Source organism: Lissotriton vulgaris, chromosome 2_2 (assembly GCF_964263255.1).
Source record: "Lissotriton vulgaris chromosome 2_2, aLisVul1.2, whole genome shotgun sequence".
NCBI lineage: Eukaryota > Metazoa > Chordata > Amphibia > Caudata > Salamandridae > Lissotriton > Lissotriton vulgaris.
In genome coordinates this window covers 110,743,006-110,758,685 of record NC_141688.1, presented here as the reverse complement: position 1 = coordinate 110,758,685, position 15,680 = coordinate 110,743,006, and the positions used below count along the sequence as shown (strand labels likewise).

Below are 15,680 nucleotides of genomic sequence, written 5' to 3'. Positions count from 1 at the left end.
AGACAGAGACTTTTGCTGACAACTGTTAGTATTCTCAAGGCAGCATTCTGGGAAGCCTATGATTTTCAAAATACATATTGTCCTTGCAGGATGAATCTAGGTTTGCAAGTGAATACTACTTTTTCCAGTGAGTAGGGCCTTTCTGCCTCCTCGATCCAGTGTTTCATAGAAATGTATGTCTGCTAGAGTGCTGACAGGTGGAGGGTAATTGATCGATTGTGTGAATTGAATCCACAACTGTACCCTGGATTTCAACTGAGAAAGCCTAAAGCAGCCTTCGTGATGAAATGTGGAAAGTGGTGCATTTAAAAAAAATTATATATATATTGAAATTTTATTTTAAGGTTGATTCTCAGTTTTTATGTTATTCTCCCCTCTGTGTCTTTCACCTGGCCTGAGTGGGAATTGCTTAAGGGCCAGCACTACCTTTTTTCCCATGACTAGGGGTTTCAAACAGGATTAAGATTCTCGTTCATAACGTGGTCAAATCATGCCATTAAAAGAATGCATGCCACTTTCCATTCTTAAAACCAGTAATCTGTTTGGTCTCATTTGATTCATAGACTTATAAAAATGGCTGTCTCATCAAGTGTCTTTTCTTACAGAACTAATGGCCGTAGTGTGAACAAGTATGGCTGCAATGGTCCCTCCTGTGAAGCTTAAATGGCTGGAGCATCTCAACAGCTCATGGATCACAGAAGATAGTGAGTCCATCGCCACACGAGAGGGCGTCTCTCTCCTCTATTTGAAACTAATCAGCAATAAGGAGGTTGTACCTTTGCCCCAGCAGGTTCTGTGCCTCAAAGGACCTCAGTTACCGGACTTTGAACGGGAATCTCTGTCTAGCGATGAGCAGGACCACTATCTTGATGCACTTCTAAACAGTCAGCTGGCACTGGCTAAAATGGTATGCTCAGACTCTCCTTTTGCTGGTGCTCTTAGAAAGAGACTCTTGGTGTTGCAGCGAGTATTTTATGCACTGTCGAATAAATATCACGATAAAGGGAAGGTGAAGCAGCAACAGCATTCACCGGAGAGCAGCTCTGGATCAACTGATGTCCATTCTGTCAGTGAACGCCCCAGATCCAGTACTGATGCTCTCATTGAAATGGGAGTTCGCACTGGCCTAAGCCTTCTATTTGCGCTACTGAGACAAAGTTGGATGCTCCCTACTTCAGGACCTGGTATCAACCTTTGTAATGATGTCATTCAAACAGCGATCGAAGTTGTGAGCTCCCTTCCTCCTTTATCTCTAGCAAATGAAAGTAAGATTCCACCAATGGGTTTGGACTGTTTATTACAGGTGACAACGTTTCTTAAAGGAGTAACGGTTCCCAACTCTAGTGCAGACACCTTGGGTCGGAGGCTTGCCTCAGAATTACTTCTTGGGCTAGCCGCTCAGCGTGGTTCTTTGAGGTATTTGCTTGAATGGATTGAGATGGCTCTGGCATCATCTGCAGTAGTCAACACCATGGAAAAGGGCAAAATGCAACTAAGTCCCGAAGGATTGATCAGCTTTGACTGCTTTATGAATATCTTGATGCAGATGAGGAGGTCCTTAGTAAGTATGCATGCTAACTTTAACCATACAAATTGGTAGATTAAAATGTGTCCAGAAATGTTACAATTTCAAACGTCCTTCAGACATGACATGAGGACAGTGAACATAATTGACTGATGCATTTTGATTTGCTTAGATGACAGTGAATTGTGAATTGCAACTTCAGAATGTCCTGCTGTTAGTTGATTACATCCTTTTTGATAAATGTGTAATGTGCCAAGAGTTGCTTTCTTTAAGATTGGTTCATAAATAATGTCTAAGTATCACAGCATGTGCCTGCAATTTAAAGTATACATCCACTTTTGTGCAAGTGCTGTAAGTAATCTGTACATCACATTTGATTCTCTGGAAAACAAAATACTGTTAACAGGTTACTGACCCGGTGGCTATTTACATGGTTACCTTGATTGCAAATCAATTTAGCCTGTATTACTTTTTTTTCCACCGTTGCCCTATAATTTACGTTAAGCCAGTATCTCTTTTTATTCTTAGGTCTGTAGTTTAACATCATGATTGATCTTGTCTTAATTTTCTATCATGGTTGCCCTCCTTAATTTGATACGCCTTGGTTAGTGTTGCAAAACTCAAACTTTTTGTGTTCCTGCTGGTTATATGTTTGAGTAAACTGATCATTTAAATGTTTTGCAGTTTAATGTGTGTGAGTTCAGCTTCAAATCCGTTTGTCTGATTGGTCATTTCTACGAGGCACGTACCAAACAAATCATGGGTAGTGCTCAAATTGTCATCTTATTTGTACACTATTTAATTTTATTATTTGCAATGCTTTTAGCTTTCGTTACCTACACATATTAAACATTGTTTCATATTAAATGTATTTATTATCTGCACCGTAACTCCTTTTTAGGTCTTAGGTAGCGTAGGCTGCGCACATGCGCAGTCTCGCTGGCGAGATTTAATGAGTTAGAGTACGTTTCACTAGGGAGGTTAATCCCCGCCCCGCTTTTCCATAGGCTGGCGTCACCGTTCATGCTAAATGGTGGCCAACCATTGGAAAAGAGTGTCCTGTGATGTACTCTGTTCTCTTTTAGAGCCGTCCCTTTCAGACTGGCTTCCTTGACTTACTGCTGTGGTAAAAGGTTTCTTATCTTCTTTATGGGTCCAAACAGATGGCCCCATAAAGAAGATAATCAACCTTTTACCACAGCAGCAAGTCAGCCCGAGCCCGTCCAAGTGGGAGGGCTCTAAAAGAGAAATTACTTTCATTTTAGTATAATCGCGGCACCCGTGCTTGACTTTTAAAATGTTACAAGTATAGCGCGGGTGCCGCGATTATACCAAAATGCAAGAAATAGAAAAAACATCTATTTCTTTCATTTTGGTATAATCGCGGCACCCGCGCTTTACTTTTAAAATGTTACAAGTAAAGCGCGTTTTTAAAATCTTTATTGGCGTTTTGATGTAATTTAGCTTTTTAAGATTATGAAGTTGGGTGAACTGTAGTGGGTGCCTGATTTTATTGCAGGGGTGTTGAGCACCCTCTGCATTAGCAGCTACAGCGGGGGTGGGGTTGTTTATGGGACTCTTCTGTCTATCAGCTCCACAGACTGCTAAAGCTCCCTAAATAATACTAAAAAAGGAATCTACCATCAATTGAACAGCGAGCAGGGAAGAACCAAAAATGCGTAAATAGAAAAGGGAAAGGAATAAGGAAAATTGAATGGAAGAAAGGATGGAGCGATGAATGAGTGGGTGAGAAAGTAGGTGTAGGTGAAAGGATGGCAGATTAAAGGCATGGCTGGATGAGTGAATGGATAGGTGGATGGGCAGGTGAAAGGATGGCAGAGTAGATGGATAGATGAGTGATTGGATAGATAGGTGGACGGGTGAAAGAATGGTAGAGAAAAGGGATGAATGGATAGGTGAAAGGATGGCTGAGTAAAGAATGGAAGTATGAGTGAATGGATAGCAGGATGGATGGATGGATGGATGGATGGATGGATGGCTGACTGGCTGCTTGAGTGGATGGGTGGATGTATTGCTGAGTGGATGGATTGGTAGATGGCAGAGGGGATGGATGGATGAAGGAATGGATGGAATAAGGAACAATCAAAATATGGATGAAAGAATGAAGGACAAAGTAAAGTAGAAATAGTCGATGAAAGGATGAATGGATAGATGTTTGGATGAAAGAGACAAGGAACCGCTTCTAGGAGGATTGCACTCGCTTACTTCGTGCCATCAGAGCTTTAATTCTAAGTGAGGGTATTGTAATTTTCTATCTACTCCCTTGTTTTGTGGTATTACTATTTATAGTCTTATTATTTTCTATTTATTATGTGTGTTTGGAATTTTCTCGTGTGAACCTTGTTGAAGTTTCAAATCATAAATAAAAGTAGTGTATAATATTTATCATATAGCCCTGAAGATGGACGTGTGCAACAGAAATGACACTAGTTGCTGGCATTTGTATTAAGATAGAACAATAAAATAAAGGTTTTGCAAAATTGTAAAGATGTTCTCATCTCCAATCAATACCACTGCTGGGAGTGGACTTTCGCAAGACCTTCTTCTGTTATGAAGGAGAACTTCACTTGGTAATATAGACCTCTGGTTACTCCTTCACACACTTAATTTTCAGATTGCAATGTTTGCGGATAACAATCTGGGCATAAGAACCTGCAGGACGCAGATAAACCTTTTATCATCATGAGGAGGAAGTCAGCCTTCCAAAGTTGTTGGTTGACTTTCAGGAGGCAAACATTCACTGTTCCTGCTCTGTCTTCCAGAGACTCAGTCTCAAAACAAATTATGGCCGGCATCACACAGTTACAAACATCTGTGAATCTTCTATCATTCTTCCAGCCTGGTCACTGAGCTTTGCAGTCCCCAAACCCTCTTCATGGGGACCTTTGTGTCGCCCTATATTTTTATCACCCTATTATCTATGAATAACATGGTTGAATCTATGAAAGACACCTTCTCCAGAATTTCTTGTAGTCCTGCAATGGCAGCAGAATTTACCTACAGGTGGCTGGTATTCCCGCAGTCCATTTCCACCCCATCAGTTTCTGCACCTCTTTGTTCCTCTATGAATAATCTCCTTAGGTGAAGAAGTCTTGTTTGCCTTGCTCTTCATGTCCTGTGGCAGGAAACCTTCTTGTTTCTAGTGACCTGCTTCACGGTGGACCAGAGCAGATATTAATTGGTAGCTGAATTCATTGTTGTACTCCATTCAGTTCACACAATCCTGGCAGCCATACCTTGAGGAGCCCACATCAATGACTCAATGGCAGAAATTCTTACAGCTCCGTGGCACCTCATCATTAGTCTGCACAACATCTCCCACCTGGTGGAGGAAGAAGAATGACTATATCTGTTTCTGCACCTGTACTCAAAATTTCAGATATACTTACCTCGTTTAGTTGATTTGTATGTACTTGTGGAGCCATATCAACTTACAGATCACCTCTGCCCTAGAGCCCTCATCTTCTTGTTATGGGAGGGAGTCTGGAACCATCTTATTTCCCTCGAGAATCAAAGGTATTGCAGTCCTCTGTGTTTTGTAACCAGACAAACCACTCACCAGAGCTCAGGTGTTTTCTGCAGCATCTGTGAATGCTCTCTGGCCTTACACATGTCCATGTATGCTACCCCAGAAAATTGGAGCTAGACCCAAACACCTATTGAGCATATTTACGAAGCAGCCCTTCTGGTAACCTCTCCCCTTCCAGCACCGCCTTTTGAACCAAGTTGCATGCTTGAATTTGTGGCTTTTTTTTAAATATAAGTATGAGCTCAAACGTTCTGGAATGCATAGTGCTGTTTCTTAAATTAAGTATACAAAAATTGATGGGTGGAATGCTTGAATTAATCTCAGCCACTAGTTATTACTTAAGTCCAAACTTAGGTGGCATGTTGTGCAAAATTACGATGTACTGGGATGCGGCCCGAGATTAATTCAAGCATGCAATCACTCACTTTTTGCATACTTTTGTGTTTTGCCTTTAGAGGGAGGGGTTTGCCCAGACGTGGGTCCCGTGCCCACTGTGTCACTGGAATCAAGCTGTACCTGGCTAATGAGCCCTAACTATGTCGAAAATGGTTCTAGGTTGCTGGTTTTTCTGTTCAGGACGGATCTGGCCTGGCTGTTTGGGCTGGACTGTAATTTGTAATTTGTACTTGCAAAGCGCACTAATACCCCAACTGGGGTGTTCTGGCACTGTAACGCATACCGCTGTGGAACCCTTCCTGGCTTTTCCCTGTGAAATGTCCACTCCTGGGCACCCCCAAGGTGAAGCCAGGTGAAGCCAGGCATCCCAGCGCTGTTGGGGCCGATGTGGAGAATAAGCAAGCTATTGCCCAGAGTTGCAGAATGGGACCCATGATTAGAATAGGCTCCGAGGCGAGAATTATCAGGTCCGAGGAAATTGAGCCCAAGACCCGCCGAGGCGGGAATTGAACCCTAGTCCCGGGCCAGACCCCTGCATCAGGGTCTGCCGCTTTAACCATTGAGCCACACTTCTCCTCTGTCACTCTAACCATTGAGCCACACTTCTCCACAGTCCATTGGACTGTGTCCAATGGAACAGCATCCAGACTGATTTGCATATGGCTGAGACCAAACTGAGGTGGCATGGTGTGCAAAATAGCGATGAACGGGGAAGTGGCCCCTAGTAATTACCAGTTGCTGAGTTTAATTCAAGCATTTGTATACTTTTGTTTGCTAAAATGCCAGCATTGTCTAAAGGTTTCACAAGTGAAATGGGCCACCTAGCATCTGCTAGTATTATTTCCCGATTTTGGTGATATGGGAAGTGTTATCCTATTTGAACCACTGTTCCAATACACTTAATGCCAACACAGTTTGCGAAGGTGCAAGTCACCCTACCACACATTGAATGTTTAAAGCCTCGGATACTTGGCATGTGTCCTGCTGTGGATATTTAATTGTGATCAAATAATCTTGTGGATCAGGCATTTTCCAATAAGTAATACAATAGAAATACTATCACAAAATCTAAGATTATTTAAATTCTCTCAAACCCCCTGAAGTGAAAATTCTCTTACTTTTGATAGCTTTTTAGTTTGTAGGAGTGAAGAAAAATCTGTTTATCGGTTTATACAGATAAAGACTTAGTCCCATCTTGGTAGGATTTTACTGGTGTTTTAACTGAAAACAGGAAAGCTTATGATTACCATTAATGACCTATTGTAGTTCTTGAAAATGGATGGTGTAGGTGTAAAATATGGCAGTGCAGTTATCTGATGGTGGATGTGAGTGCTAGTTCATGGGTGTGTGGCCATATGTTAATGGGTTTATGGTTGTATTTTCGATGCTGGATTGCAGGTATTTAATCGTGATGATGGCTGTTGGGTGTACGATGTTGTTTCTGTGGCAGTATGATGGGCATGATGGAGTTTCAGGTATGGGGGCATACGTTGATGTTGTGGATGTATGATGGGTGTGTGGGCATATGATGGCAAGTGTTTGGCTGTATCATCAGGGAATTGTCCTGTTGAGTGTGTGGATCTCTAATAGAATGCTTACATTATGCTGAGCATACAGTAGTTGCGTGCATGTATGATTGTAACTATACCCTTCCATCCCATACTACTTTTTGCTCATAGACAAGGGACGCACTATGCAAGCTGTGTTGGTGTTATCTTTTTCTTAATTCCCAATCTCAATTCCTTAACCCCACCCTCGCCCTCCCACCCCGCCGCAGAGGTATGAGAAAGAAAATGCATGCTCTACCCTTTGGCTAGACACGCATGGATGAGAATTAATACAGTCACTGCCCCCATGATCCTGTCCTTGGTGGGGTGTACACTCTGCAGTTTAAAATGACCTCAAATTTATGTTTGCCTTTGTGAATTAGATCTTCTATTTATGACTGAAATATGGATCATGGAGGAAAGTGCCCCAAAAACCTATGATATGGTCCCGAATAACTTTGTAATTTACAGGAAGGATAGACCATACAGTGCTGAAGGTGGAATGGTGGTCATTGTTAAAGATGTGATCGACGTTCATTCAAATAATCCAGCTTCAGTTCCACTCGGAGGTTAAAACTGTCTGCCTTATTACTGAATCCTCTGGAATATATTTTATCTTGATCCATAGACTGTACGGGTACAGAACTAGTATCTCTAACTGTAGATTTGGCAATTCTAGATATTAATAAAGATAACTGTGCTCCCCTCAGAGGCTCACATCTTTGGCTGGAAACAACTATGAACATACTGGTTGGCATCAGAAATAATATTACCACTCTGAACCTTTAACTAGTGAATCAAGAGCCCACATACGCAGCAGAACACTTTCTTGATGCTGTTTTCTCCACATGCGATCTTAGTTGATAAACTCCAATCAATTGCCTACGTCGCTCACTGTGTTGTTACTTTTTACATTTAGATTCCAAACTATTTACACAATCTGAGCTTCTCAGGCTTTTGTGTGCAGGCGAAATTGTACATTTTAAACCTGATCAGGCGGCCTCCTAGCTAAAAAAATGGTGGACCCACTTGTCCGCCCCACTTCCTGGTAGAAGAACCCAATTCTTCTAGAGCACTTCAGGTCTACTTTTAAAGAGATATTAGACACAAATCTGCTGACCAGTCAGAGCACATACATTCTCCCATCTTTGCTGGAAAAACAATAAGTGGGTTTTTAAATCCGAAAATTCAGTTGGCAAAGAGGAAATGGCACAATCAACAAACAGTTAGGAAGGGTCTAAGGGCAAGTTTACCGACCAACCAGATATAAGCCCCGAACTCAATATACAACAACAAATAATATCTGGGGGTCTGAGAACAAGTCAGTAAGTCAAGCAAAAAGGACCACTATACCAAAACATGCAAAACAGTATCAGTGAGAGAGAGTAGATAATTACAGGCCAAGTCAGGGCTCAAGAGTATGTGGAGAAAAATATTGTTCCCATCAGAAGCCACACTGTACCGCCCTTGTTGTCATCATTTGGGTTCTCCTTACCCAGGAGACATAACGGCCAGTAAGTTGTTGCCGTGACCGAAATGTGGTGTGAGGGCAGAACAGAAAGGAATGTTAGTGGCTAATGAAAAAAGCAGTGTCTGGTGGTTAAAGTGAAAAGTGAGGGGTAATGGTAAAATTAGGTGAATTGGGTGGAAAAAGAATTTTATTAATATCCCCCAATCCCTAAGATTAAAAGGCAGGTGTGGGTGCAGGTTTTAAATAATAACCGCACTTTTTAGTGGTCGACATGTTTCTGCATTCACAAGAAAAGAGTTTCTAATGCATTCTTCAGGACCTTGGAAATACACTACTGCTTTGTTAATAAAGATAAAGAAAATAATGAAAAAAAAAATATCACCTGGAATTCCAGGCGTACTCAACCGTATACTGTTAGTGCATAGTGGCATGGGATCCAACATGTAAGACAAACAGACAAACAAACAAGGAAACAAATGGACACCAAATGTTATTTACATTGTTCCTGTTTGTAATCATACTGAAAATACAATATGTTCACTCATACCAGGACGCAGTCTCTAGTATACACTCACCCATATATGTTGGTTGAGAGGCTTTACCCCACCTGGCTGCAGCGCAGGTAAAAGGAGCACCGCTCTAGAGGTAATCATGAAATATTTATAGAACGGTTTCATAATGTGAAAGAAAATAAAATAGAGTTTACTTAGAGACAAGAGGTGGTCTGAACCTCTTATGTATCAATTGGTGACAGACTTCTAGGCTACCCGCCGTAATCTATCAAACTCAGAGAGGACAAATACCAAATGTTTACGCATACAAAGTCTCCCAAGTTGTACAGAGAACAATGTCAAGGGTTAAGCGAGAAAATACGTGGCTTAACATTGAGACGAGTTTGCACAATAATAAACTACTATGATTGTATACTCGTAGCTCGGACTCGTCTCAGATGCCAGCCAGTGATTAAAAAAGTAGGTAGCTTTCAAATGTGAAGAAGCAGGAGAGCCCATTAGAAGCGGAAACGTTAACACTTCGAAAGGATACCAGCATTCTAAAAGATGCCCCGTGATTAGCGCGATGAGCGCAAAGCCCTTAGTCTCTGATACGGAGTGGCTATTAGGAGCGGTAGCTTCTCCGTGTGCGCGTTAAGAAGCTAGTCAATGTGCACAACGAGAAGCGCGAGGGCACGCTTACCTTTCCGTCGTTGTCTCCGGGCAGTCTTCAGTACTGCTTGGGGGGGCACCGACGAGGGATCACGGAGATGTTTAGTAAACTCGTGAATAGCTCCCTGAACGTCACGTGACAAGAGGCAGTCACGTGATGTCAGGGATTCTGGGAATTGTAGTTCACTGCGCGTTTGTGCCAGTTAGTCAACGAAAACCAGGCAGAAATGTATATTCAGAGACTGTACCCAAGGTGGTACACTACATGGGATAAACAAAGTGTAACAAAATATGTCCCACGTGTTTTGTTACACGTTGATATTGGAAAGGATATCTGACAGGTAGAGACAAAAGTAGCAGAACTTCTTTTCGGTTTGTAGGGACTTGTTAAACCAGGGGGAGGGTTGTTGGTGTCAGGACAAAGATTTTAGTTTGGCTGGTACGGTCATGTTTAAGAAAGTTTGGAGCCAGTTGTCAATCACGGGTTGACCTAGTTCAGCATTGTGGTACGGGTAAAGAATATAGTGCTTAATGTCATACAAACACGAAATGAGTGAACATACCTCGAACCTTTCAACTGCTAATAATAGGGGAAATGATTAGAAACTGTTAGCATTACAGAAGGGTATACTGCTTAAATAACAAGTATTTTGCTCTAATATTTCTAAATGCAGAAGGTGCCATTAGAACATCAATATAATTAACATGTTTGAAACGGACATGCACCATATTGCGGGATACTTAAACTTATTTTCCCCCATCGTGATGGTATTAAAGCAGGACAGAGTGTGGAGAGACGGATATGCTGCAGTAATTCTATGGGCATTTACTGCATTCATACAGTACTACATTACAGCAGAACTTTGGATGCAAGTTTGAAAAAATTACTTCTGTAATAAAAGACTCATACCCAAGATCTATAGTTTAACCTAATGTCAATGAGTAATTCTAAAGGCATACATTTATAATATTAAACAGTTAAGCATACATCAACTAAATACTGGAAAATAGTATATCTAGTGATACTGTGTCACCAGAAGTAAGCCGAGCGCAGTTACAACCATGGCATAAGCCTACGTGACCCTAGTATTTAGGCTCTAGAAATGATAGTTATTCACTTATATTAGTGGGTGTGAAGAGAATTTACGAAACAATATGCTTCACCTAGACTAAACCTTGTTGGTATACAAAATCCATTTGTTCATGTATCATTAATGATGGTTGGTTAAAACTATATAAAAGCTCCAAGATGTCCTTTAATAATCATAATCATTTTAAAAGTTCGTATTTACATTTATATGCCTAAATGTATTGATGCCTTGAATCTTCATAGCAGTAATCATGCCACTGGTGGACATATTTGATCTCATGAACAACGCCGTGCTCCTCGTGGGGATAAACCCCGCCTGGTCCCTGTGCACCAGGCCAGTCATGTGTGGGGCCAACCTGGTGGCCAAGATCCGGCTCAATATCTTGTAGTCTACCGTCAGCATGGACAATGGCCTGTAGGACCTCACATCAGTCGCTTCCCTGCCGGGTTTTAGCAACGGCACTATCAGTGCTTCCCTCATTGATCCGGGCAGACCCCCCAACCTGTAAGCCTCCGTATACACCTCCAGCAGTCTGGGCGCCAAACTATCAACGTACTTCTGATAGAACTCTATCGGTATGCCATCCACACCGGGCGTTTTATTCCTCGCCATGTGCTTAATGGCCGTCCTGATCTCGGCCAGCGTGATAGGCCCACCTAAGTCTTTTGCATCGTCATCGTCAAGGACCGGAAGCTGCCTTGACTCCAGATACGCCGCGATTTCGTGGGCCTCTACTCCCAACTGACTCTCGTACAGCTCCGCATAATAGGCCCGAAAGCACTCCAGCACCGCCGATTGGGAATACACCGTTTCCCCCAGTGCATTTTTGATGCTTAGGACCGGGCAGCCTCTAAGTTCAGGATTAGCAAGCCTGGCCAGGAGCGTACCCACCTTATCCCGTTCGGCATGCGCTCTCATGGCGTATTGTCTGTAGTCATAGCTCCGTAACCGTTCCGTTTCGGTGGCCACCACCTCCTTTGCCTCCAGCAACCGGGCCTGCAATTCCGGTCGGTCCGGCCTACGCCGCTCCAGTTCCCTCAGTTTCTCCTCCGCACTGGCAAGCGCATTCAGCACCGACAATCGAGCATTCGAAAACCTACCCAAGCATACACCTCTCACCACCACTTTCATCGCATCCCATTCAGTGGACCTGCATGTAGCTGTACCCTCATTCTCACTAAAGTACTGTTCAATGCCCTGTTGGACTGCATCACTGAACACCAAGTCCTCCAGCGTGTCGGGCCGGAGCCGCCATGTTGGAATCGCGGAACGCTCCCGCTGCCATTGGACATGCACCAGCAGAGGATTGTGATCCGAGATGGTTCTGGCCAGATACTCCGTATGAGTGACCAATGGGGCCAGGGACCCGCTACACAGTACAGAATCAATTCTAACATGTAGAGCATGGAGTGCCGATAAAAAGGAGTAGTCCCTAACATCCCTGTGTTGTTCCCGCCATACATCCAACAGCCCCCACCTATCTTGCCAATCCTTCCTATGCATGGCCAGCTTACGTACCGGGGAGTCAACAAGGGGAGGGTGAGATCTGTCCAAGGCCACATCCGTGATCGAATTAAAGTCCCCCCCCAGTATCACAGGACCCGCTAGGAAGGAGGCCAAGGACCGGGATAAACCATCGAAAAAGCGGGCCTGATCAACATTTGGAGCATATACACAGCTGAGAACCACATCCCGACCATATAACCTCCCCTCCACCGCCACATATCTGCCCACGGGATCCACCAATTGATTCAGCACCTGAAACGGTATCCCTGCTCTCACCCATATCAGTACCCCTCTAGCAAACGCTGAGTAAGTGGTGCCAAAAACCTGACCCCGCCATCTCTTCTGTAGTGCGGCGCATTCCTGTTTCGTTAAATGAGTCTCCTGCAACATGGCAACCTGAACCCCCCCTCCTCACCAAATAAGCATGCACTTTGTGGCGTTTGACCATAGTTCGCAGCCCTCGGACATTCCACGTCAGGCATTTCAAGTTAGGTAACGTCCCCATACCAGCATAGAGCGATCCAGTTCAAATGCAGCCAGTCAATACCCACACCATAGCAGTTGCCCCCCTCGAAACAAACTATTGAAAAGAAAACTCCCCGAACCCCACTCCCCAGGACAGAGCCCACAAACCCGGTGTCAGCCCCGATCCAAACCTTAAACCAAACACACATCCGACTAATCTGTGGTCGCCACCACAGAAGGCCTTAAGGGCCCTGGGGGGGTGAGTTATCGCCGACCCCGGCAAGCGGAGCCCGCGCCCCGCGCTCTCCATCCCGCCATGCCAACGCGGCATCCTGCCCGGCGACCCACCCAGCTCCAACAGGATGCCACCCTACCAAAAACCGTGTCCAAGTCCCAATGAAGAATCAGCCATGAAAAATCTCATCAGACGTCTGGGGGGTGACCACCGGCCCCTTCGAGCTCTCCACCTCCGAAAGTTTCTCTCCGGTCCTGCCGCCGTCGTCGCCAGAGTCCTTCGCTGCCAGTTCACTCTCCGGCTGCGATCTCGTAATGGCCGCCGTCGCTGCAAGCGCCTCTCTCTTGTCTGCAGCCATTTGGGCCTCCCGTTTCTCTCGCTGACGCCTAGTGCGGGAGCGGATCCTTTGGGACTGCCGGACCTGAGGCGGTTTAGGCCGATCTCGCCGACTTTTGTGATTCCTGTCCGTGCCAGCTCGGTACGATTCCAACCACAGCCATGCTTCATCCGGGGTCTGAAAAAAGTGCGTGGCCCCATCCAGGATTATCCGCAGCTTGGCCGGGAAGAGCAAGGAGTACTGGATGCCCTCCTCCCTCAGTTACTTTTTCACTGCCAGAAATGATGCCCTATTCTTCTGAACCGCCTGAGTGTAGTCCGGGAAGATCGTGACCCTGCTGTTTTCCACCTCATATGGGCCCGAAGCCCAAGCTCTCTGGATTAGGAGGTCCCGGTCCTTATAATGAAGGAGCCTCACCACCATCGGTCGGGGGGGGCGGCCAAGCGCTGGCGGGCGAGCCGGCACCCTGTGAGCTCGCTCCAATGTAAAGAAGGAAGTAAGTCCCTCCGGTGCCACCACAGTCCGGAACCATTCCTCCATGTAGGCCACCGCATCCTCCCTCTCAATTCGTTCCGGCAGGCCTACGACCCGCACGTTGTTCCTTCTGTTGCGGCTTTCGGCATCCTCCGCTCTTCGTTCCAACATGTCCAGCCGGGTCAGGATGTCCGTTATCTTGTGTTCCGCGGCCACCACTGCCGGTTTCAGGTCCAATAAGAGCTGCTCATGGTCCTTTACCTTATCCGCCAACTTGGCATGATCCGCTCGCAGGAGCCCCAGCCCCGTAGCGACCTGCGCAATGTCCTGCTGCAATGCCTCCTTGGTTGAGGTGATAGCATCCAGTATGGCATCCAAGCGCCGATGTAGCCTCTGCTCCTGGTCCATCATCGGCGGGGGTCCTCGCCAACCTGGGATAGTGCGGCCACGTCCTCCTGGCCCTGCTCCATGGTGGTCGCTCCCCCTGCAGCCGCCATCTTAGGTTGCTCCGTCGCCTCTACACAGGCAGAGGGCCTCGCCAAGTCCCAACAACCACTGTCCAGTGGGACGTGCGTCTCAGCAATGATCGCGACAGAGTGCCACCACAATGTCCGCAACTCCAAGGATCAGAAGGACCAGCGCCGTCCACCTCACTGCCACCAGATCCGGGGGGAGGGAGAGGGGGAGGGGGAGAAGGAGTAGAGACGAGCAGTCGCCCCCAATACCCCGATCAAATGCTGGGCACCAAACTCCCCGTCTTCAGGACCGCATCCTCAGCTCCCACAACTCCGATCTCGCAGACGCGGGCCACCCCGCCAGTCGACGCCAATTCCGCTCAGTTTCGGTTTCCGAGGCCATCGACCCGCGCCGCCGCCATTTTCTTCACACTCCAGGCAACACCTCGGCCGTCGTCTTACGAGGTCTCCACGTGGCCAGCGAACCCCAAAGTGCTTTCCGCCGCTCCCCAGTGGCTCCCCAACTCTTCGTAGGCCAGTCACACCGACCAGGGGTCGCTCCGGGTGCTGATTTCAGGAGAATTAGCGGGACCCAGCGCAGAGCTGCAAGCTCACGCCGCCATCCCGATCGGCGTCCAAGCCACGCCCCCGGGTCGACTGATCCTGTTGTGCATCCAGGGCTCCGCTCTGGCATGGCTCTCCTCCTTCCTGTCAAACCACACGTTCTAGGTCTTCTCAACCAATACCGCGTCAAAATCTCTCCCACTGTACTCGGACATTGCCCAGGGTTCTACCCTCAGCCCATGCTCTTTAACATCTATGTCCACCCGCTGGCGGACCTGGTGGAAATGTTTGTGTTGACTCTGTTTTCATACACTGACCATTCCCAGATGATCTTTTCCTTGTCATCCGGACAAGCAGCAAACTCTGAAGATCTTAACTTTTCCCTCAGCCTGGTCGCCATCTGGATGCGCACCAACTCCATGAAGCTAAATGGCGACAAGAATGAGGTGATGATAATGGGCAAGAACAACCGAAGCTGGGGCCCTCCACACTGGCCGGCCATGCTGGGAACTCCACCTATTCCCACCATTAAAGTAAAGAGCACGGTTCCTTGCTGGACTCCACCATGTCTATGAAGCTGCAATCCTCTGAAGTGGCTTCTACGTTCTTAACCACATGCGTGCGAGCGGAATTCATCTCGCACGCTCAGATTTTCTAAATCCTATTATTCATGACGAGCTGGGCTCGGCATCAGCGTGCGAGGAGGCTACGCCATGACGAGCCCAGCTCGTCATCAGCCCCGAAGGGGTTAACAACCTTGAAATTGCTATAGCAAATACTATGGTTTCTCCCTTTTTCGGCTCAAAGAACAGTCATACAGGCCATGATACTCTCTAGGCTGACTATGGCAACGTTCTATACCTAGGGGCGGATGAGTCATCCCTGAGACTCCTGCAAGTGG

General features: G+C 46.0%; 1 protein-coding gene across 9 annotated transcripts in view; it reads left to right on the top strand.

Moving 5' to 3' along the window:
- HERC1 (HECT and RLD domain containing E3 ubiquitin protein ligase family member 1) overlaps positions 1–15,680 on the top strand; it is a 2,101,515-nt gene that overhangs the window by 24,619 nt on the left and 2,061,216 nt on the right. For all 9 annotated transcript variants that reach the window (XM_086959402.1, XM_086959399.1, XM_086959397.1 and 6 more), the window contains exon 2: positions 606–1,561. In XM_086959402.1, the coding sequence (XP_086815528.1) occupies positions 632–1,561 (930 nt within the window). In that variant the 5' untranslated portion in view covers positions 606–631. The remainder of the gene's footprint in view (positions 1–605; positions 1,562–15,680) is intronic.